The 25,224-nt window shown below is 47.5% G+C and overlaps 2 protein-coding genes across 3 annotated transcripts in view; one reads left to right on the top strand and one right to left on the bottom strand.

Moving 5' to 3' along the window:
- Window positions 1–25,224, bottom strand: part of LOC138638723 (cytochrome P450 2K6-like) — a 294,437-nt gene that overhangs the window by 38,358 nt on the left and 230,855 nt on the right. The window lies entirely within an intron of this gene.
- Window positions 8,791–13,704, top strand: LOC138638724 (uncharacterized). 2 transcript variants are annotated; one of them, XR_011312537.1, is made up of 3 exons: window positions 8,791–9,066; window positions 11,621–11,668; window positions 12,655–13,704. XR_011312537.1 is itself a non-coding variant. In XM_069728253.1 (2 exons), exons 1-2 carry the CDS (start codon window positions 10,613–10,615, stop codon window positions 12,712–12,714), a joined length of 1,116 nt encoding a protein of 371 aa, XP_069584354.1. In that variant the 5' UTR covers window positions 10,588–10,612; the 3' UTR covers window positions 12,715–13,704. The 2 variants fall into 2 exon arrangements, 1 of the variants encoding a protein (XP_069584354.1); XM_069728253.1 differs by lacking the exon at window positions 8,791–9,066 and having other exon boundaries at window positions 10,588–11,668.

Below are 25,224 nucleotides of genomic sequence, written 5' to 3'. Positions count from 1 at the left end.
ATAAACAGATCCTCAGCGAGATATTTGTATTGTCCCCTTATATACTTATACATGGTTATTAGATCGCCCCTCAGTCGTCTTTTTTCTAGACTAAATAATCCTAATTTCGCTAATCTATCTGGGTATTGTAGTTCTCCCATCCCCTTTATTAATTTTGTTGCCCTCCTTTGTACTCTCTCTAGTTCCATTATATCCTTCCTGAGCACCGGTACCCAAAACTGGACACAGTACTCCATGTGCGGTCTAACTAGGGATTTGTACAGAGGCAGTATAATGCTCTCATCATGTGTATCCAGACCTCTTTTAATGCACCCCATGATCCTGTTTGCCTTGGCAGCTGCTGCCTGGCACTGGCTGCTCCAGGTAAGTTTATCATTAACATTAATGTAGACAAAACCAAACTCATCATTCTTCCCCCATCTCTTAAATCTGCCCTACCTGATCTATTTATTATGGTAATTGGCATCATGCTCTCTCCCGCACCTGTAATCCGCTGCCTCGGGGTAACTGTCGACTCTGCCCTGTCCTTCAAACCGCACGTCCAAACTCTTGCCACCTCCTGTCGCCTCCAACTCAAAATTATTGCCAGAATCCGTCCCTTCCTCAGCCCACAATCTACCAAAACTCTTGTGCATGTCCTCATCATCTCCCGCCTCGATTACTGCAACACCCTCCTCTGTGGCCACCCCGCTAACTCTCTTGCAACACTCCAGTCTGTCCTCAACTCTGCTGCCCGGCTAATCCATCTCTCTCCTCGCTACTCCCCTGCTTCTCCCCTCTGCAAATCCCTCCACTGGCTCCCAATTCCCCAATGAATCTAGTTCAAACTACTAACACTGATCTACAAGAAGAGGACAACCACAACCGATATATGGAATAATCCAAGAAAAAGCCACCAGGCAGGGATATAAATATAAAAATGTCTTTATTATATATAGTTTGGCAAATATTAACAATAATAAAAAATCAAAACATGTGCGCACAAGAGCACAATATTATTAATTATTAAAACAATATAATAAAATGGTATAGGCTGACCCACAAAAAGTATATAAATATAGAGTAACAGGTTCATACACCCCTAAAAATAATGTCAATAGCTAAGATCATATGGCCCAGAAATTGCATATACCTATCATGGACGTTTTGTAATATGTGCAAAATATAACAAAGATCACATTTACCCTGACGAAGGACTGAGATCCGAAACGCGCGTCGGGGTGCGCCTTTCTGGGACCTGGCTGACTCGTTATTTAGAGGTATATTAAATATTACGTACACTCCCTTCTCATTGTGCTATATTGGCTATATTGGCATTTGACATTATTTTTAGGGGTGTATGAACCTGTTACTCTATATTTATATACTTTTTGTGGGTCAGCCTATACCATTTTTTTATATTGTTTTAATAATTAATAATATTGTCCTCTTGTGCGCACATGTTTTGATTTTTTATTATTGTTAATATTTGCCAAACTATATATAATAAAGACATTTTTATATTTATATCCCTGCCTGGTGGCTTTTTCTTGGATTATTCCATATATCGGTTGTGGTTGTCCTCTTCTGGTACGTTGGTGTCTTTCACACTTCTTTCTCCACAGGACACTAGCCACTGACACTGACACTAGGATATATATTTTATTTTATTTTATATTTACACTATCATTTATTGGCATTCAGTGATTGGTATACCTGTGGTTGTTACTTAACACTGATCTACAAAGCCATCCACAACCGTTCCCCTCCCTATATCTCTGAACTAATGTCTTCCCTCACGTAATCTCTGATCCTCCCAAGACCTCCTACTCTCCTCCACACTTATTCGTTCCTCAAACAACCGCCTGCAAGATTTTTCCCGAATATACCCCATCCTCTGGATTATCCACCACCCTCGGATCCTTCAGATGGAACCTGAAAACCCATCTCTTCAGGAAAGCCAACAGCCTGCAATAATCATTCTGTCACCTCACCAACACCCGAGCTGCCGCCCCATGTCACCACCACCCGAGCTGCCGCACCCCTGACTTTCTGTCTTTTCCCCATAATCTCATAGAATGTAAGTCCGCAAGGACAAGATCCTCTCCCCTCTGTAACAGTCTGTCAATGTAAATTTGTTTACTGTAAACGATATCTATAACTCTGTATGTAACCCCTTTCTTATGTACAGCACCATGGAATTAATGGTGCTATATAAATAAATAAATAATAATAATGATGTTCATCCTTCATTTTCGAAGATGACCATGATTTCAGGGTTAGAAGAGAATTAATGGTTATGGGTCCGGAGGTGGCTGATGAGTCCAATTCGGGCCCTGACGGTCCGCCCGCATATTTGACATAAGGAAGCAGATGTGGTCAGTACACCAGATTCTACTTGTGCCTTGCGTACAGCACGCTTTCTTTTTGCGTCACAGATTTTCCTATCTTCAGCTGCCTGTGCTCTTGAGGTGATCCTGCCCCGCCAACCTGGACGATCCAGGGCAAGCTCTTCCCATTCATTGGTGTTGACTTCCAGGTTTTTGAGAGACACCTTAAGGCAATCTTTATAGCGCTTCTTCTGCCCCCCAACTGCTCGCTTTCCTTGGCACAGTTCTCCGTACTGCAGTTGTTTCGGTAGTTGGCTGTCAGGCATTCTGACCACATGTCCAGCCCACCTGGCTTGGACTTTCAGCAGGAGAGTGTAAATGCTGCAGAGCCCAGTTTGTTCCAGAATTGCCGTGTCCGGGACAGTGTCTTGCCACTTGAGGGTCCAGGACGGATGTGTTATAGATATTTTAATCTACATTTGAGATTGAGTAACAATGAAGTCCATTTTATATATGGTTTAACATTGGACAGGTTCCTCTATGTGTTTGGCCAGACGTGGTCAGGGTCAGATTATTCAAATCGTACAGTCATCTGCCCTTATAGTGAAATTGTTCCCAGAAGGGGATGAAGGTTTTGCAGAAATGAATTACCGTAAGTTTCAGAACTGCTGCATTCTTTTTCTGTGTGAAAAGACATTGTGAGTTCTTATCTCCGCTCGCACATGATGGGAGGTCGAATAAAACTGCGCAAAAATTCTGTGTAATTCTGTCCGTGGTGTAATACGCACTGAGAGTTTTATGCTTTTAAAGAAACAAGTACTGTATTGAAGTGGAAAGAAATATTGTAAGTTGAAGTTGGAAGTTGAAAGTAAAATATGGTGCCCATTTTAGAAGGAAACTTCTAAGTGATTGTTTGGTCATTAATGTGTTTGTACCTTCTTCTAGTTGTGTGATTGATGAACAGCAAATTGAGGATCAGCAATAGAGGTAGCCAACTGCATGGCTGGTCTAGTAGGTGAGAGTAGAGTTGAGCGACTTTTACTTTTTTCGGATCGAGTCGGGTTTCGCGAAACCCGACTTTGTCAAAAGTCGGGTCAGGTGAAATCGGCCAATTATTGCAAAACGTCGAGGGCCGACTGAAACACGAAACCCAATGCAAGTCAATGGGGAATCAAAGTTGTCAGTGAGTGGAGGACAGGAAAACACCTACAGTGCCCATTTTAATGACAAAAACATCCATTCTTATAACTTAAGCTTGTCAATCTTAATTTACTTTGTAATAATAGTTAGGCATTGAAAACTGGGGGGTCATTTGGCTAAAGTTGTAGGGGGGTAGGGCTGGCTCAAGATTTTCGTTGGCCCAGGAAACGCGTAATACGTCACGGTGGTGGAGCAGGGAGAGATAAGTATTTCAACTTTGCAAGTGCTGTGATCCTGAGCAAGCAGGGAGGGCCCACTCATTGGCACTGGCACAGGGCCCCTCATAGTACGGCGGTGTGTTTGACGGCGGGTGGCGCCTCCCACTGCCAGAGACACTTTTGCGTACTATGAGGGGCACTGTGCCAGTGACGTCGCCAATGAGTATGCCCCCCCACCTGATGAAGGAACCTGCACTTTCATCTGCACCTTCCTCTTTGTCCCCATGTAAGGTGGTATAGTATGCGGGAAGGGGAACCTGACTTTCAGCAGGGTCAGATTCTGGCTGTGTAGAGTGCAAGGGGAATGTAGTGGTCTGGGTCAATGTACCAGCAGACTCATCTAGCAGTGGCTGGGCAATGGGCAGGATGAGGAGGAAACACAGTTAGTAGGCCCAAATAATAAAGTAGTCTAAATGCAGTTCAAAATTGGTAACAGGACTAAACAGACGGAATTGCTTTGTTCAGTGGAGGACAACGGTAATAAGTGGCAGACACAGTTAGTAGGCCCAAATAATAAAGTGGGCTAAAGGTCTGCCAAAAAATAGTTCATAAATAAACAGGTGGGATAGCTAGGTACAGGGGTGGGCTCCTCTGCTGAGTAGCAGACAGTGGTAGTAGGCGCAAAGTATTAACTTGTCTAAATTTAGGCCAGGGCCCCTGTATATTTTAACTATCATCTATCATTTAAAAAAATGTGTATTGGCAGTCCCATTGAAGGATTTAACAGCACAGACTACACAGTGGTGGGGCAGGGAGAGGTAAGTATTGCAAGTGGTAGAGCACTGTTCGAGCTGGGGTAACACTCTCTCGTGGGCGGCGGTACTGGCACAGAGCCCCTCATATTACGACAGTGTGTCTGACGTTGGTTGTGCACCACCACCGTCAGAGACACTTCATTGTACTATGAGGGACCCTGTGCCAGTGCCGTCGCCCAAGACTAGGCCCACCCACCTGTCCAGGCAAACGGCACTCGCATGGGTGCTTGCGCCAGGTGGTGACCACGGCCCTGTGGGGGGAGTCAGTCCATTTAGGGAGGTATAAAAATGGCCTATGGCGGACATTCAGCAGCTGCAAATGGAGGAATTGGAGAAGTCAGTTAGAGGAGGCCAAAAGCTAGACATTTTTCAGGCAATCCATGTCGGATTCATCTTATAATGGGCAGTTAACAATTTCCCTTTCTAACCCAGGCACGGTATGTGTAAAGAGCTCCATGGAGTAACCTGTAGTGTCGCCTGATGCATCCTTCACTTTTGGTTTGGGTGAAGGACACAAGGAAACGTCTTGTTCCTGACCAGGAGCATCCACTGAGGACTCGCTGCTTTCATATTTGGAACTTTCTGAAGAGGAGGCGAAAGAGCTAGAGGCTGAGTCAGCAAGGAAAGCCAAAACTTTTTCCTGCTGCTCCGGCTTTAAAAGTTGTTTTCCTACTCCAAGATAAGGGAGCCTTTGAGGCCTTGTGTAGCCAGACAATGACGCTGGCTCAACACCTCCAGCCTTAGGTGCTATTGTGCTTTTGCCACTACCACCAGATGCACCACCACCACCACCACCACCATCAGTACCAGCTGGCAACCACCGCCCGTGGGCTCTTCCACATGACTTCCTCATTTTTTGGAAAATCTAACCAAAATAACAACCGTTATATGGTACTGTAAAACAAGGTAGAAGGTGTATATAAACTTGTTGAGAATTTAAATCTGCCTTTTTTGGGGGGAGACTGAACCAAAACTCAGGCCCAGTGTATAAAACAACACAATGTAAGTAGCAGAAAGTGGCTGGAAGATATATGAAAAAATACAAGGACTGCAGTACAATTTGAATCTCCCTGCAATGATCTCAGGAAAAGTATGGCAGCAATAAAAAGGACTGCTGCACACAAAAGTGTGGACAAATAAACAAGAGAACTGCGCAGAAAGGAGCAACAGGATTTTTCATTTTAAAAAAGCAGTTGGTTTGCACAGCAGCGTGCAAACACAATGCAGCTATCAGGGAGCCTTATAAGGCAGCCTAATAAGCTACAGAGCTGATGCACAAAAATATAGCCTCCACTGTCCCTGCAAACAAATGGTGGTGTTGGACAGTGTAAATCACTACAGCACAAGCAGTTTGGAGGTTAATCTTCCCTCCCTAACTATATCCCTTGTTCTGATGAAGCTGCAGCAACCTCTCCCTATGCTAAGATCAGCAGAAGTAAGATGGCGATCAGCATGCACGCCCCTTTATAGCCGCTGTGACGCTGCAGAAAGCAAGCCAATCACTGTCATGCCCTTCTCTAAGATGGTGGGGACCGAGACCTATGTCATCACGCTGCCCACACTCTGTGTCCACCTTCATTGGCTGAAAAATAGCACTGAAAACATCATACGAAACGCGAGTTTGGCGCGAAGATCGCCAACCTCATGGCCGATCCCACACTAGGATCGGGTCGGGTTTCATGAAACCCGACTTTGCCGAAAGTCGGCGATTTTTTAATTTGTCCGATCCGTTTCGCTCAACCCTAGGTGAAAGGCCTGAGCCTTCCTACTTTAGTCTGTTGGTTTCACGGGTGCAAGGCAAAGAGACTTCCCATTACACCCTATTGGTCTACCAGATAAGAGGCACGAGAACTTTCCCGCTACACCTTGATAGGCTCATTCTGACTTGCTCAAGTGTGGCCTGTAGACTAGGTCCTGGTACACAGAGAAGGCATTTGCAGAAAGGTGAGCTGTCTGGAGAATAAGTTAAAGCCATGGGCAACTTGTACTGTGTGCAGTCAGGGCCTTCAATGGGATCCAAAACAGCTATACAGATTGTAAAAGAGTGAAAATGAAAAGAAGCAGTGAAAGAATGTGAGACCAATATTGAAAAAGGCAAACATGCCAGGGTGTGGATGTTTGGATGAACAAAAATGAAACAGACAAATGGAGAAAATAGCAAGTGAATAAATGTTGTCTGAGATAGTGCAGTAATACAGAAGTAAGGTGTATTATGAATGTTTTGATGCACAAAAGTCTGATTATGACCGACACATGACTACTACCGTCATACCTCTGTATAACCAGAGATGCAGACAAGTCAGATGGACTTGTAAACACTGTAGTCAGCCAAACTCAGACTGGAAAGAAACTTTTATGAACTGTGCTGAAACCCGACCTAAGTGAATTGCACTAAATCCTGTCTTGACAAGATCACATGTAGTGATAGAAGAAGCTGACTCAGTAGTGGGGGCATTGACATTTGGGGAGGAAGTTGACAGTAATCCTGAGAGGGAGAGGGAGGAAATTGTAGAGCAGCATGTCACGTCCACGGATCATCCGGTCACCTCCACCACCAGACAACCAACCACATCAGGACCAAGAAGGGTAACTAGAGAAAGACAGATACAGTAGTATTATCCCTGGAGACCCTCTGACCAGCTAGCTACGAGACAAAACAATGGATGTATAAAGGTACCGTTACATTAAACGATTTACCAATGATCACGACCAGCGATACGACTGTGTCAGCGCCGGCCGGCCGTAAAGCAGAGCACAGTGGTGACGTCACCGCTGTGCTTTACGGCCGACGCTCACGGTCAGTGTGGGAAGCTGAAGGCGGGAAGCTGAAGGCGGGAAGCTGAAGGCGAAGGACGTGACAGACACCGGAATGTGAGTATGTACTGTTTTTTTTTTTTACTTTTACAATGGTAACCAGGGTAAATATCGGGTTACTAAGCGCGGCCCTGCACTTAGTAACCCGATATTTACCCTGGTTACCAGTGAACACATCGCTGGATCGGCGTCACACACGCCGATTCAGCGATGACAGCGGGTGATCAGCGACCAAAAAAAGGTCCTGATCACTCCCAGCGACCAACGATCTCCCAGCAGGGGCCTGATCGTTGGTCGCTGTAACACATAACGAGTTCGTTAACGATATCATTGCTACGTCACAAAAAGCAACAATATCGTTAAAGAAATCGTTATGTGTGACAGTACCTTAAGTGCACCTGAGCAAACCTAGAGAGTTTGGTGAATGTGCAAAGGCAGGTGAAATACTAGGACGCATAGTTAAGTAAGGCCGTACTGGGCCGCAGGCCTTCAAAGGGAGGACGCCATGACAGGGTTAAGTGATAATACATGAGGAAGCATGGGGTAGAAGGAATTTTGGGTGGGGAAGGGTTAATAAGTTTGAATCAGGGGTATGATATATGGCTGGGGGGGGGAATAGGGAGAGGAGGCGGAGTAAGGGCGGGCACTATAAGGGGCAACGGCCATCTCAGTGGGGCAACCATTTTAGGTTCCCCACCATACTAGAAACAAGCTCAGAGCTATTTTTTGTAGTTATGGAGATTGAGGCGATTCTGCAGCAATTGAGAGCTGCTGCGGGAACCAGGGGTGCGGGATGGCTGCAGGCATCCATTCAGGGCCTGCTGCCTGATGGGGGAGCCGTGCAACCCCAAGGATTGAGTACAGGGCGACGGACTCGGAGGTCTAGGCCTCCGGAGCGCCTCAGCCCTGAGGCTACCCCCAGGGCCCGACGCCGTATTAGGAGCCCCTCTAGGGACCCTCCAGCCGCGGTCACGAAGCGACGGCAGGCGGCACGTAAACCAGCGGCTGGGAGGAATCCGCAAAACCGGCGGGGCCTGCAACAGGGGGAGGTGTCGGCCTCCCCTGCAGCGATGGCGTCTGGAGGGAGTGTGGATCCAGGAGCAGGAGCGGCCGCTGCCCAACCAGGAACGGGCTCGGCTCGGCGGGGCAGAGAGGTACTGCGGTGCACACGAGGGCCTGCTAGTCAGGTGCCTTCAGCGCAGGGGGATAGCCGGCAACACGAGAACTCACCAGCAGCAGCAGATAACAGGGATCCAGGGTCAGGTACGGCTGGGGCCCCTTCGGTTCGGTCCCAGGCTCAGCATTCCTCCAGCAGCAGTGAGGAGTCGGCAGGGCAAGCACCAGCATGCAGGGTGGCTGATGAGTGGCAGTGGGGAAACTCCTCCCGCTCACTGGCTGCTGCTGCTACAGAGGACAGAGATCGAGGTCCCTGTGCTGCAGCTGGGAGGGAGAGGGGGGGTGAAGCTGAACGCAGGCCTGGAGGGGATCGCTGTGAAGCAAGAGGGAGGGAATCTCCGGCCACTGGGGAGGGGGAGAGGAGGGGGGAGCATGAATGTGGCCATTCATCTAGAAGAAGAAGATCATCAGCCAGATATGAACCAGGTTACATAGGACTCATGGACACTGGGGACGCAGCGGTCGAGTCAGGCCGGCTGCACACCACATCAACATCCATGGGACAGCACGAGGATGGAAGAAGCACGCGCCCAGAGAGATCGCGTCAGGACGCTGGACTGGCGGCTGCTGGGAACACAGCACCCAGGCAGCCAGGTGAGCGAGATGTCACTTCCTTTTACTTGCCGGTACTAGCCTCAAATGTGAACGCGGGGGGGGGAGGATTTATCTGTTGGGGGGGCTAGTGGTGGCTCTGATGTTTTATTACAAAGTCTTAAAGATTTAGTGCGTTTATGGGAGGCGGGGAGTACACAGGGCACGTTATCTCCTTCGGCGGCTTGGTTAGGTAATAGAAGGGTTATGGGGGATGCAGGAAGGGGTATAGAGTCATGCCCTGTGGTCCAGAGCGAGGCAATGGGGGTTACTGCGGCGGCTGGGGATGTGGAGGTTTCGGGCAATGCGATAACGGGTCAGGTATCCACGGCAGTTGATAACGGGGGTAAAGATAAGGATGAGGCAGCGCGTTTAGGGGATGCTGCAAAAGGTCAAGTGTATGTCTGTTTTGAGGGGCCGCTGGGAACACATTTAAAGCAGGAAGTGAGGGATAGGATTTGGAAGGGGGAATACGTGGAAATATTCTCGCTTCTCCCACTCGAACGTTTTAATTTAGATAGGGTCAGTCGGGATGAGTCTAAAAAGGAAGACGAGGAAAAGAGACGTTTTCGTTTGATACCCCGCACATTCAATAATTGGTTACAGGCTTTCGCTATATTTGCTAGCGTTATTGGGGAAAAAGCGCCAGAAAATTGTTCGCCCCTATTCTGCTATATGGATATCATAGGGGAGGCATATAGAGTATATGGGGGACAAGGATGGCTGAGATATGATGAGCAATTCCGCCAGAGGAAAGCAGTTCGTCCGAACATTAGGTGGGATCATAAAGACATAGCTCTTTGGATGAGAGTGACGGCCCCTGGTAAAGGGGGTCCAGGTTCACAATCGTTTCTTGGGGGCACCGGGGGTTCAGGGCAGTCAGGGCACTCGGTGGCAGTACAGAAAGGACTGTGCTTCTTATACAATGACGGCGCATGCAGGTTTGGTACCAAATGCAAATTTAAACACGAGTGTTCTGCCTGCGGAGGTAATCACGGGGTGTCGAAGTGCTTCAAGGGAGGAAGACAGAAGGGATCTGAGGGTTTTGAAAAAAGGGGTGACACCAGTTCGGCTGGAAGAGATGGAGCACTTTCTAAATAAATACCCGGACAAAGAGGCTGCGAAATTGTTGCGTGATGGTTTTCGGGAGGGATTCAAGATCCCTTTTGTTGAGATGGAGGTGAGGTTATCAACCAAGAATTTGAAATCAGCCAGGGAATTCCCAGAAGTGGTCACTGAAAAATTACACAAAGAAGTGGCCTTAGGTAGAATGGCTGGCCCGTTTGACACGGCCCCCATCGATAACCTGAGAGTGTCGCCATTGGGGGTTGTGCCAAAAAAGGAGCCTAACAAGTTCAGGTTGATTCATCACCTTTCATTTCCGAAGGGCTCTTCGGTAAACGATGGAATTGACCCCCAATTGTGTTCTGTGTTATATACTTCTTTTGATTCGGCAATGTCGTGGGTTAGGAAAAGTGGACAAGGGGCCATGTTGGCAAAGACGGACATTGAGGAAGCGTTTAGACTGCTACCAGTTCACCCGGACAGTATGCATTTGCTTGGTTGTTTTTGGGACGGGGGATTTTTTGTGGATCGTTGTTTGCCGATGGGGTGTTCACTGTCATGCGCCTATTTCGAAGCATTTAGTACATTTCTAGAATGGGTAGTTAAGGACGTGACAGGACTCGGCTCTTGTGTTCATTATTTGGATGATTTCCTGTTTGTAGGGTCAGCTTTTTCTTCGGATTGTTCGGTTTTACTTCACTCGATGGAAGGGGTGGCTAAAAGATTTGGCGTTCCGTTGGCAGCGGAAAAAACGGTTGGGCCTGTTACATCTTTGAGTTTTCTGGGTATTGAAATCGACACGGTGGCAATGGAGTGTAGATTGCCAGAGGACAAACTGGTGAACATGAGATTGGAGGTGAAGCGCGTGGGTAGCTTGAAGAAGGTAACACTTCGCGAGGTCCAGTCATTGCTTGGTAAACTGAACTTCGCATGTCGGATCATGCCAATGGGAAGAGTTTTTTGTCGTAGACTTTCATTGGCCACGGTTGGGATTAGAGCGCCGAATCATTTCATACGGCTTAGGAGGGACCTGAAGGATGATTTGAAAGTTTGGGAATTTTTCCTGGAATCATATAATGGAAAGTCACTTTGGATTGCGCCGGTGGTGTCGGCGGAGTTTCTCGGAATCTTGATCGGTTCGGCGGACGAATCAGGTTTTTCTTTGTTCTTTCGGAACGAATGGTTAGTAGCCGAGTGGCCAAAAATGTGGAAAGACAATGGTCTGGTAGCTGATCTTACACTCTGCGAAGTTTTTCCTATCGTGGTAGCTTTGACACTATGGGGAGGCAATGTTCGAGACAAGAAAATATGTTTTCGTTGCGGCTCAATTGGGGCCATGGAGGCTATTAATTCGTTGTCATCATCAAAACACTCTCTTCTGCGAGTTTTGCAGCACTTGGTTTGGGTTGGTTTGAATTTTAATTTGTGGGTCACGGCGGAGTTTGGGGTTTTGAAATATAACAACATTCTTGAAGCTCTTTCTTCTTCACAGTGGGATCGTGTTCGGGAGTTGGCACCTCAAGTGGAACCCACAGGGAAGGTTTGTTCAGAGGAGCTATGGAATCTTCCGCTGGGGCAGTGAGAGACTTGTTGGCCAGATCGCTGTCGGCGGGAACTTGGTCGCACTATACGAGGGCCTGGGATTCTTGGGTACGGTGGAAATATCAAATGGGGGTGGATTTGGAGGACGAAAGCAAATTGATTTTATTTATCGGTCATATCTGGGAAACAGGATGGTCAGTGTCAAAAATCAATAATTCTTTATCAGGTTTGGCTTTTGGCTTTAAACTTAGGGGGTTGAAGGATTTGACAAAATCGTTTTTGGTCCGGCAGGTGGTAAAAGGCTGTCGTAAAGGTTGGAAGGTGTCAGACGGTAGGCGTCCGGTGTCATATGAAGTTTTACTAAATCTGGAAAATCAGTTGGAGGCTGTGTGTTCGGATATGGGGGAAGTAATTTTGTTTAGATTAGCATTTTCTCTAGCATTTTTCGGTGCTTTTCGTTTAGGTGAATTGGTTAGTCCTTCCAGGTATAAGAAAGGTGGTATATTGAGGCAGGATGTGGACATGTTTGGGGACAGGTTAGTGATATTTTTGCGTTCGTCCAAAACGGATACTGCAGGAAAAGGTTGTCGAGTTGTTCTTTTTGAGGTAAACGGCTCGCCAGTTTGCCCGGTAAAATGTTTGAGAGAATTCCTGTCTGGGCCAGGTTCGGGGGACTGCCCATTGTTAGTGCATAAGGATAGGTCATTCCTCTCCCGTTTTCAGTTTTTGACTATATTTAGACGTTGTTTGGAAAAAGGGGGCATTCCAGCGAAGAATTTTAGTGGGCATTCATTCCGGATTGGGGCGGCAACGGAGGCTGCCAGGAGGGGTTTGGGAGATGAAATGGTTCAGAGGATCGGTCGTTGGGAATCAGTAAGATTTCGTTCTTACATTCGCCCTTCTTTGTTGTGACGGATTGATCTAATTGACCGTGGTTTTTCCTTTCTCAGTTATACAGTGTTGATGTTTCTTTTCTATTTTCAGAGCCGAGGCAATTACTTATTTGGATCATGGGTCATTCATTTGTCTTCTGGGCGGCAGTGAGGGCCGACGTGCGTCCGGACGGGAGACAACTGGGAGTGCCCCGATCGCTTGGAACCCTGAGGTGGATCGGAAAAAGGGGTATGATGTGGAAACAATTGCTGCCAGAATTCCACAGATTTGTTCGATTGGATCGGGTACCAGACTTGTTGGTGGTTCATGTGGGGGGCAATGATTTGGGCAAACGTCCCTGTAGGGAACTAATCAAGGATATCAAGTTTGACATGTTACGGCTTTGGTCTATGTTTCCACGTTTGTTGGTGGTTTGGTCAGACATGGTGCCCAGGAAGGTTTGGCGCGGGGCAAGATCTGTTCAGGGTGTGAACAAGGCGAGGATTAAGCTAAACAGAGCGATTTCACGTTTTATGGTGAGAAATGGGGCACTTGTGGTTCGGCATAAGGATCTAGAGTCTGGGCAAGGGGAATACTGGCGGAAAGATGGGGTCCATTTAAATGCGATAGGTCTAGATCTGTGGTGTCTGGCGATTCAAGAGGGCATTGAGAAAGGTATTTTGGTTTGGCGGGACATAAATGTTTAAGGGATCAGAACATTTATGCTGGTGGCGTGGGGGGGGAGGTCCTCGAGGTTGGTGGTGATGGAAATGGTGGATCGGAGGGGGGGGGGGATCTCAAAGGTCCTGGACTCCCCCGTGGGTGAACAAATTTGGAATGGAACAAAAGATCACATGGAGGTGATAATTAGGATACATGGGTAATTTTGGAGGAAATTGGCCGGGTGAGTCTATGGGCGTCTCTGAGCTGGAGCGTAGCGGCTAGAGGCAAGACGCGACCTGGAGGCCAAGTTTGTTACGGTTATGGAGGACAAGTTTTATGGTCTGGAGGCCAAGTTTATTACATTTTGGGGCTTCGAGGACCGCCCTCCCCGTGGTTAATGTTTAATAAATAATCTGTTTGTTATTATGTGTTAATAAAACGGCTGCTGTGGCCAACTTATCCAAATAACCATTGTGGTCAGTTTTTATTTCAGATAAAGTGGTCGAGCCATTAGGTTGAAGGGGTAAATGAGGAGTGAAAAAGGTGGGTAGAGAAACTCATGGGGATTCACGTATACCCAATTGTCAAGTAAGGCCGTACTGGGCCGCAGGCCTTCAAAGGGAGGACGCCATGACAGGGTTAAGTGATAATACATGAGGAAGCATGGGGTAGAAGGAATTTTGGGTGGGGAAGGGTTAATAAGTTTGAATCAGGGGTATGATGTATGGCTGGGGGGGGGGAATAGGGAGAGGAGGCGGAGTAAGGGCGGGCACTATAAGGGGCAACGGCCATCTCAGTGGGGCAACCATTTTAGGTTCCCCACCATACTAGAAACAAGCTCCCACCCACCCTCCCTCTTTTTATTTATTTATTTATTTTTGGTTGCGTTGGGAAAGTCCATAGGTGACGTCAAGGTCGTTAAAAAAAAAAAAAAATTGGGTTATTATTATTGTATTGCTTGAATTATTGCAATATGTTTTCTGTTGTTTTGTCGCGGCAGCAGGGCGTGGGGGGGGAGGTCCTCGAGGTTGGTGGTGATGGAAATGGTGGATCGGAGGGGGGGGGGGATCTCAAAGGTCCTGGACTCCCCCGTGGGTGAACAAATTTGGAATGGAACAAAAGATCACATGGAGGTGATAATTAGGATACATGGGTAATTTTGGAGGAAATTGGCCGGGTGAGTCTATGGGCGTCTCTGAGCTGGAGCGTAGCGGCTAGAGGCAAGACGCGACCTGGAGGCCAAGTTTGTTACGGTTATGGAGGACAAGTTTTATGGTCTGGAGGCCAAGTTTATTACATTTTGGGGCTTCGAGGACCGCCCTCCCCGTGGTTAATGTTTAATAAATAATCTGTTTGTTATTATGTGTTAATAAAACGGCTGCTGTGGCCAACTTATCCAAATAACCATTGTGGTCAGTTTTTATTTCAGATAAAGTGGTCGAGCCGTTAGGTTGAAGGGGTAAATGAGGAGTGAAAAAGGTGGGTAGAGAAACTCATGGGGATTCACGTATACCCAATTGTCAAGAGTTTTACAGATGTGACAAAGGACACTAAGTAGGCTGATTTTGTTTGACACTGGGGCAGCAGGACTGTGTTGGACAAAGACTTGATAATGCCAGACATGATTAGAATGGAATGTGTGGTGGTAGAAGGCTGGCGACTGAAGCTCCTCTGATTAAACAGATAAAACTAAAATTACGAGACAGCCAAGAGGTGCTTGCAAAGCTTATTGTTTGTGGAAATACCCCTATGAATTTTCTGGAAGCAGATGTGTTGATTGCTATCCAGGCCACCATACAGTTCTCTCCTGAGGGCATTACAGTCACAGGTTCCCTCTCAGGTAAACACTTGTGTAAGATTGCAGCAATGGTGTACATGACAAAAGCAGTAAAAGTAGCACCTGACACCAGAATGTCTGAGGCCAAGGAAGTGAGTCAGGTACCAGACACCAAAGGGAAAAACTGATGTGGGATGGCTGCCCATTCCACCGGTTATGACAACCACTCCTCATTGTTTAAAGCAATATCCCTTAAGCTCAGTCAAAACAATGGCCTTTACCAGGGATATAAAAGAGTATATAAAAGAGTATGTCAAGGCAGGGGTTCTGGTGCAAAGATCTTACCCCTGCAACACCCCTTTGTATCCCATTAAGAAAAAAAAGGACCCAAGGGTTCCCCTGACACTTACAGAATGGTTCATGATTTAAGGGCTATTAATGATGTTACAGAGAGTGTGACCTCAATTTTTCCTAACCCACACACCTTAATGTCACAGATCCCAGCGACATCAAAATGTTTCACAGTCATTGATTTGACAAATTCATTCTTCTCTGTACCGCTACACCCTGACTGTCAGTATCTTTTTGCTTTTACCGACGAAGGTAAATAATACTGTTGGACTGTCCTTCTGTAGGGAGGAATGAACTCCCCACCATCTATTCAACAGCAGTGGCAGGGATCCTTGAGCAGTGGCAACAACCTCATCCACAGATTATACTATTACAGTACGTGGATGACCTCCTGCTCTGCTGCCCGGACCAGATGTCCTGCAAGGAAGCTACAGTTTCCTCATTATGCTTTTAGCAGAAAAGGATTGCAAAGTCTCACGTGACAAATTACAGTATTGCAAACAAAAGGTGACATTTTTAGGCCACTGTATTGCTGAAGGTACAAGACACCTGACTGAAGAGAGAAAACAGGCAGTTCATATTCTCCCTTTACCCAGGTCACACCGACATTTGCGCACTTTCCTAGGCTTGGTGACCTATTGTAGATCTTGGATAAGGTCTGCTTCACAAATGATGCAACCACACTATGATTTCTTGTCATCAGACCTATTGATCTTACCAAAGAAGCAATTGATTCCTTCCATTCTCTCAAGCTACTCATTGTATCAGCCCAGGCCTTTGGCTTTCCAAACTATGTTCAGTAGTGTTGAGCGATACCGTCCGATACTTGAAAGTATCGGTATCGGATAGTATCGGCCGATACCCGAAAAATATCGGATATCGCCGATACCGATATCCGATACCAATACAAGTCAATGGGACATCAAGTATCGGAAGGTATTCTCATGGTTCCCAGGGTCTGAAGGAGAGGAAACTCTCCTTCAGGCCCTGGGATCCATAGGGATGTGTAAAATAAAGAATTAAAATAAAAAATATTGATATATTTACCTCTCCGGCGGCCCCTGAACTCAGCGCGGGTAACCGGCAGGCTTCGTTGTTCAAAATCAGCACTTTTAGGACCTGAGAATCACGTCCCGGCTTCTGATTGGTCGCGGGCCGCCCATGTGACCGCCACGCGACCAATCACAAGCCGCGACGTCACCGCAAGCTATTAACGCGCTCATTTTTAAAAATGAGCGCGTTAATGACTTTCAAAGACGTAGCGGCTTGTGATTGGTCGCGTGGCCGCGACCAATCACAAGCCGCTACGTCTTTGAAAGCCATTAACGCGCTCATTTTTAAAAATGACCGCGTTAATAGCTTGCGGTGACGTCGCGGCTTGTGATTGGTCGCGTGGCCGCGACCAATCACAAGCCGCTACGTCTTTGAAAGCCATTAACGCGCTCATTTTTAAAAATGAGCGCGTTAATAGCTTGCGGTGACGTCGCGGCTTGTGATTGGTCGCGTGGCCGCGACCAATTACAAGCCGCTACGTCTTTGAAAGCCATTAACGCGCTCATTTTTAAAAATGAGCGCGTTAATAGCTTGCGGTGACGTCGCGGCTTGTGATTGGTCGCGTGGCGGTCACATGGGCGGCCCGCGACCAATCAGAAGCCGGGACGTGATTCTCCGGTCCTAAAAGAGCTGATTTTGAACAACGAAGCCTGCCGGTTACCCGCGCTGAGTCCAGGGGCCGCCGGAGAGGTAAATATATCAATATTTTTTATTTTAATTCTTTATTTTACACATCTCTATGTATCCGATACCGATACCCGATACCACAAAAGTATCGGATCTCGGTATCGGAATTCCGATACCGCAAGTATCGGCCGATACCCGATACTTGCGGTATCGGAATGCTCAACACTAATGTTCAGCCATTTTTCTTGTCCTGCACAGAACAAGGAGGTCATGCTACAACAGTACTGACACAACAACATGGTGGAAAACAGAGACCAATAGCTTACTACTCAGCACAATTAGACATAGTGATCAGAGGTGATCCGTGGTGTAGGGACTGCTGCACTACTGCTAGGAAAGGCATGTGAGATCACACTGGCTTTTCCTTTGACAATTTACTCCCCACATGACTTCCATGCCATACTTGTACAAGTTCAACCGAAACATCTGTCTATGGCCAGACACCAGACAGCTCAGATTTGAATGTGCTCTTCTAATTCCTGAATACGTCACACTCAAAAAATGTAATGTTCTGAATCTAGCCTCTCATCTGCCTGTGGATTCAGAAAAAGGGGGAATTCCTGACAGTATTAGCAAGTGAGGAAGAGTTTTTTAACATGACTGCATAGAACTAATGAGTCAGGAGACAGTGGATTTTGCACACGTTCATGAAAAACCTGTTCCTAATGCATATTTTGAGGTTTTTATTTTTGTAGATGACTCCAGATACCACCAGGATGGGCGATTCTATATTGGATATGCAGTAGCATCCTCACATGAGGTAATCCGAGCTGAACCACTCACTCCTCACATGTCAGTGCAGGAGGCAGAGTTGAAGGCACTCACTGAGGCGTGTAGAGCTTCTGCAGGTAAAGTCGCTAATATTTACACAGATTCAAATTATACATGGGAAATATCCCATGATTGTGGCCCTAGCTGGAGAAGCAGAGCTTTTCTTACATCAGCTGGTAAGCCCATTAAAAATGCAGAGCTGGTGAATCAATTAATGGATGCATTGATGATACCAGTCCAGGTTGGCATAATCAAGGTGAAAGCACACACAAAAGGTGGCTCCATAGAGGTAGAGGGCAACAGAAGAACGGATGAGGCTGCTAAAGTAGCAGCAAGGCGGCCTAGGGAGCAGTGGACGATGGTGAGGAGTCAGCTTATTCCAGCCACAAGGAGCCTAGATGTCCTGAAATCCCTTCAGCAGCATTCTTCCCCCTCGGAGAAGAAACAATGGGGAAAAATGAGAGCTGAGCTGAACTCAAATGGAATACGGGAGAATAAGGATAAATTGTGTTTACAGAGGTCCCTGTTCCCAATCATGGCACAAGCAACACATGGCCCCACTCACACCTCAAAAAGTCACATGTGTCCATGGTAGATGCCTTCTAGATCACTCCTGATTTCAGTTACACAGCCACGTAACAGTCATGTCTCATCTGTGCACAGCACAACCCAGGTAAAACAGTAAAAGTCCCAAAGAAAGCGACACTCAGGCCTCTCTACCCATTTCAGAGACTGCAGACTGGCTACATACAACTACCCAAGATAGGAGTGTATGATAGAGTTGAGCGACCTTGACCTTTTTAGAGTCGAGCCGGGTTTCGCGAAACCCGACTATCTCAAAAGTCGGGTCGAGTGAAATCGCCCGATTATGACGTAAAGTCGGGATCGACCGAAACACGAAACCCAATGCAAGTCAATGGGGCAGCATAGTCGGCAGTGAGTGGGGGCCAGGAAAACACCTAGAGTGCCCATTTTAATGTCAAAACCATCCATTCTTCTTAATGAAGCTTGTCAAGCGTAATTTACCTTATAATAATTGGAAGGCATTTGAAATTGGGGCTCATTTGGCTAAAGTTGTGGTGGGTAGGGCTGGTTCAAGTAATTAGTGGGCCCAGGAAATCTGGACCACGTCACGGCAGTGGAGCAGGGAGAGGTAAGTATTTCAACTTTGCAAGTGCTGTGAACCTGAGCAAGCAGGGGGGGCCCACTCGTTGGCATTGGCACTGGCACAGGGCCCCTCAAAGTACAGCGGTGTGTTTGCATGGCGGGGGCGCCTCCCACCGGCAGCAACACTTTTGCGTACCATGAGAGGCCCTGTGCCAGTGACATCGCCAACTAGTATTCCTCCCCTCACCTGATGAAGGAACCTGCACTTTCATCTGCACCTTCCTGTTTGTCCCCGTATAAGGTGGTATGGTATGCGGGAAGGGGGACCTGACTTTCAGCAGGGTCACAATCTTGCAGTGTAGCGTGCACGGGAAATGTTGCGTTATGGGTCAATGTACCAGCAGACTCATCTATCACTGGCTGGGCAATGGGCAGGATGAGGAGGAAACACAGATATAGGCCCAAAGAATAAAGTGGGCTAAATGCAGTTCAAAATTGGTAACACAGGACTAATCAGGGGGCATTGCAGTGGAGGACAACTGGAATGAGAGGCTGACACAGAGAGTAGGCCCAAATCAGTAAGTAGTCGAAATGCAGTTCAAAATTGGCAACAGTAGTAAACAGGCGGCACAGCTTTGTTCAGTGGAGGAGAACAGCAAGGAGTGGCAGACACCGATAGTAGGCCCCAACCCAACTAGTAGGCCAAATGCAGTCTAACATTAACAACTACTTAACGAGCGCCTGAAAACGGAATTTCAGGACAGGAAACCAGGAGAACAGCAAGGAGCGGCAGACACCGATAGTAGGCCCCAAACCAACTAGTACGCCAAATGCAGTTGTTCCGTTTAACCACAATTTAATGAGAGCCTGAAGATAGAAGTTCAGGAAAGGCAACCTGGAGAACACCTTGGAGTGGAACACACCATCTCTCTACACCCCATACCCAATTTGTAGGCCTAATGCAGCGTAGTTTCCAACAACTACTAAACGAGAGCATGATGATCGAAGCATTGGCGAGGAAACCTGGGGAACACCTTGGAGTGGAACACACCATCTCTCTACAGTGGAACACACCATCTCTCTACACCCCATACCCAATTTGTAGGCCTAATGCAGCGTAGTTTCCAACAACTACTAAACGAGAGCCGGAAGATCGAAGCAATGGAGAGGAAACCTGGGGAACACCTTGGAGTGTAACACACCATCTCTCTACACCCCATACCCAATTTGTAGGCCTAATGCAGCGTAGTTTCCAACAACTACTAAACGAGAGCCGGAAGATCGAAGCTCAGGAAAGGCAACCTGGAGAACACCTTGGAGTGGAACACACCATCTCTCTACACCCCATACCCAATTTGTAGGCCCAATGCAGCGTAGTTTCCAACAACTACTAAACGAGAGCCGGAAGATCGAAGCAATGGAGAGGAAACCTGGGGAACACCTTGGAGTGTAACACACCATCTCTCTACACCCCATACCCAATTTGTAGGCCTAATGCAGCGTAGTTTCCAACAACTACTAAACGAGAGCCGGAAGATCGAAGCAATGGAGAGGAAACCTGGGGAACACCTTGGAGTGTAACACACCATCTCTCTACACCCCATACCCAATTTGTAGGCCTAATGCAGCGTAGTTTCCAACAACTACTAAACGAGAGCCGGAAGATCGAAGCTCAGGAAAGGCAACCTGGGGAACACCTTGGAGTGGAACACACCATCTCTCTACACCCCATACCCAATTTGTAGGCCCAATGCAGCGTAGTTTCCAACAACTACTAAACGAGAGCCGCAAGATCGAAGCTCAGGAAAGGCAACCTGGGGAACACCTTGGAGTGTAACAAACCCTCTATCTACACCACGGAAGGGCTGATTCTTAGGAAGGAAGGCTGTCGGAAAGAAGCAGGGCGCGTCCGAGGGTGATTATATTCTTATTAGGTATATACTCACCCTCGGACGCGCCCTGCTTCTTTATTTGTTATGAATGTTTATTTGCAATGTGGTTTTGACTTACTCTATTTTTTTGGTAAATAATGATTTTATTATTTTCATTGTTTTGCATCTTCTTGGCAATAATATAAAGAAGACGCGACAGGACAACACTCGGTGGATGCCATATCTGTGTTTAAAATTGAAAAAAACTTTCAGTTAACTACTTGCAGGAGAAAGTTATTGTAGCTGGTCGCCATTTTTAGTACTGTACCAGATTTTTGTTGTATGTGTTTGTTTTTAATGTTAAAATGTCTGCATTTGATATCTCTCCAGTATTTTCTTTTTTATAAGCAAAATACTTATTTTTATATTTTCTGATGTTGGTTCCAGGGGTACACGGGCAGCAGTGGTGTGGTCAGTGGAGGCCTAGTGGAAGGAGTGACCGCAGACAGGCATCGAAGGCCTAAAATAATAACACATGGCTGTAGGCAATTTTAAATTGGTTCCAGGGGTACACGGGCAGCAGTGGTGTGGTCAGTGGAGGCCTAGTGGAAGGAGTGACCGCAGACAGGCATCGAAGGCCTAAAATAATAACACATGGCTGTAGGCAATTTTAAATTGGTTCCAGGGGTACACGGGCAGCAGTGGTGTGGTCAGTGGAGGCCTAGTGGAAGGAGTGACCACAGACAGGCATCGAAGGCCTAAAATAATAACACATGGCTGTAGGCAATTTTAAATTGGTTACAGGGGTACACGGGCAGCAGTGGTGTGGTCAGTGGAGGCCTAGTGGAAGGAGTGACCGCAGACAGGCATCGAAGGCCTAAAATAATAACACATGGCTGTAGGCAATTTTAAATTGGTTCCAGGGGTACACGGGCAGCAGTGGTGTGGTCAGTGGAGGCCTAGTGGAAGGAGTCACCGCAGACAGGCATCGAAGGCCTAAAATAATAACACATGGCTGTAGGCAATTTTAAATTGGTTCCAGGGGTACACGGGCAGCAGTGGTGTGGTCAGTGGAGGCCTAGTGGAAGGAGTCACCGCAGACAGGCATCGAAGGCCTAAAATAATAACACATGGCTGTAGGCAATTTTAAATTGGTTCCAGGGGTACACGGGCAGCAGTGGTGTGGTCAGTGGAGGCCTAGTGGAAGGAGTCACCGCAGACAGGCATCGATGGCCTAAAATAATAACACATGGCTGTAGGCAATTTTAAATTGGTTACAGGGGTACACGGGCAGCAGTGGTGTGGTCAGTGGAGGCCTAGTGGAAGGAGTGACCGCAGACAGGCATCGAAGGCCTAAAATAATAACACATGGCTGTAGGCAATTTTAAATTGGTTCCAGGGGTACACGGGCAGCAGTGGTGTGGTCAGTGGAGGCCTAGTGGAAGGAGTCACCGCAGACAGGCATCGAAGGCCTAAAATAATAACACATGGCTGTAGGCAATTTTAAATTGGTTACAGGGGTACACGGGCAGCAGTGGTGTGGTCAGTGGAGGCCTAGTGGAAGGAGTCACCGCAGACAGGCATCGAAGGCCTAAAATAATAACACATGGCTGTAGGCAATTTTAAATTGGTTCCAGGGGTACACGGGCAGCAGTGGTGTGGTCAGTGGAGGCCTAGTGGAAGGAGTCACCGCAGACAGGCATCGAAGGCCTAAAATAATAACACATGGCTGTAGGCAATTTTAAATTGGTTCCAGGGGTACACGGGCAGCAGTGGTGTGGTCAGTGGAGGCCTAGTGGAAGGAGTGACCACAGACAGGCATCGAAGGCCTAAAATAATAACACATGGCTGTAGGCAATTTTAAATTGGTTACAGGGGTACACGGGCAGCAGTGGTGTGGTCAGTGGAGGCCTAGTGGAAGGAGTGACCGCAGACAGGCATCGAAGGCCTAAAATAATAACACATGGCTGTAGGCAATTTTAAATTGGTTCCAGGGGTACACGGGCAGCAGTGGTGTGGTCAGTGGAGGCCTAGTGGAAGGAGTCACCGCAGACAGGCATCGAAGGCCTAAAATAATAACACATGGCTGTAGGCAATTTTAAATTGGTTCCAGGGGTACACGGGCAGCAGTGGTGTGGTCAGTGGAGGCCTAGTGGAAGGAGTGACCGCAGACAGGCATCGAAGGCCTAAAATAATAACACATGGCTGTAGGCAATTTTAAATTGGTTCCAGGGGTACACGGGCAGCAGTGGTGTGGTCAGTGGAGGCCTAGTGGAAGGAGTCACCGCAGACAGGCATCGAAGGCCTAAAATAATAACACATGGCTGTAGGCAATTTTAAATTGGTTACAGGGGTACACGGGCAGCAGTGGTGTGGTCAGTGGAGGCCTAGTGGAAGGAGTGACCGCAGACAGGCATCGAAGGCCTAAAATAATAACACATGGCTGTAGGCAATTTTAAATTGGTTCCAGGGGTACACGGGCAGCAGTGGTGTGGTCAGTGGAGGCCTAGTGGAAGGAGTCACCGCAGACAGGCATCGAAGGCCTAAAATAATAACACATGGCTGTAGGCAATTTTAAATTGGTTCCAGGGGTACACGGGCAGCAGTGGTGTGGTCAGTGGAGGCCTAGTGGAAGGAGTCACCGCAGACAGGCATCGAAGGCCTAAAATAATAACACATGGCTGTAGGCAATTTTAAATTGGTTCCAGGGGTACACGGGCAGCAGTGGTGTGGTCAGTGGAGGCCTAGTGGAAGGGGTCACCGCAGACAGGCATCGAAGGCCTAAAATAATAACACATGGCTGTAGGCAATTTTAAATTGGTTCCATGGGTACACGGGCAGCAGTGGTGTGGTCAGTGGAGGCCTAGTGGAAGAAGTGACCACAGACAGGCATCGAAGGCCTAAAATAATAACACATGGCTGTAGGCAATTTTAAATTGGTTACAGGGGTACACGGGCAGCAGTGATGTGGTCAGTGGAGGCCTAGTGGAAGGAGTGACCGCAGACAGGCATCGAAGGCCTAAAATAATAACACATGGCTGTAGGCAATTTTAAATTGGTTCCAGGGGTACACGGGCAGCAGTGGTGTGGTCAGTGGAGGCCTAGTGGAAGGAGTGACCGCAGACAGGCATCGAAGGCCTAAAATAATAACACATGGCTGTAGGCAATTTTAAATTGGTTACAGGGGTACACGGGCAGCAGTGGTGTGGTCAGTGGAGGCCTAGTGGAAGGAGTGACCACAGACAGGCATCGAAGGCCTAACATAACAAAAATGTCAATACAATGGTATTGTCAGTGGCAGGCATTGAAGGATGTCAGCGCATAGACTAAACATTGGTGGAGCTGTGAGATAATTTTGCAAGTGGTAGAGCACTGTTTGAGCTGGGGTGGGGGGAAACTGTCTTGTGGCCGGCGGTACAGGCCCAGGGCCCCTCATATTACAACGGTGTGTCTGACGTTGGGTGCGCACCACCACCGCCAGAGACACTTTATTGTACTAGGAGGGACCCAGTGGCAGTGCCGTCGACCAAAAGCGGGCTCACGCACCTCTTCAGACAAACTGCACTCTCACGGGTGCTGTCGCCAAGTGTCGATACCACGGCCCCGTGTGGGGAGTTTGGCCATTTAGTGAGGTGTAAACATGTCGTATGCTGGACAATCAGGTGCAGAAAATTACGAGATTGGAAAAGGCATTCAGAATAGTCCACAGGCAAGACCTTTTCATAGGAAAGCTAGGTGTCAGCCGGGCAAGGTGGGGCAAAAGATTTCGAAATCCAGTTGTGGTTCATTTTAATGAAGGTTAGATCATCTACATTTTGGGTAGCCAGACGAGTCCTTTTTTCTGTTAGTATTGAACCTGCAGCACTGAATACTCTTTCTGATAGGACACTAGCTGCCGGGCAAGCAAGCTCCTGCAATGCATATTCTGCCAATTCTGGCCAGGTGTCTAATTTTGATGCCCAGTAATCAAATGGGAATGACGGTTGAGGGAGAACATCGATAAGGGATGAAAAATAGTTTGTAACCATACTGGACAAATGTTGTCTCCTGTCACTTTGAATTGAAGCTGCAGTACCTGTCCTGTCTGCGGTCATAGCAAAATCACTCCACAACCTGGTCAGAAAACCCCTCTGGCCAACGCCACTTCTGATTTCTGCCCCTCTAACTCCTCTGGTCTGCTGGCCCCTGCAGCTCGTGTGAGAACGATCACGGGCGCTGTGTGCAGGGAATGCCAGAAGCAAACGGTCAACAAGAGTTGATTGTTTGGTTGCTAATATTAGTTCCAAGTTCTCATGTGGCATTATATTTTGCAATTTGCCTTTATAGCGAGGATCAAGGAGGCAGGCCAACCAGTAATCGTCATCATTCATCATTTTAGTTATGCGTGTGTCCCTTTTGAGG

The sequence above is a fragment of the Ranitomeya imitator genome, chromosome 5 (genome assembly GCF_032444005.1).
Source record: "Ranitomeya imitator isolate aRanImi1 chromosome 5, aRanImi1.pri, whole genome shotgun sequence".
In the NCBI taxonomy this organism is placed as follows: domain Eukaryota; kingdom Metazoa; phylum Chordata; class Amphibia; order Anura; family Dendrobatidae; genus Ranitomeya; species Ranitomeya imitator.
This window is presented reverse-complemented; position numbering and strand designations above follow the sequence as displayed.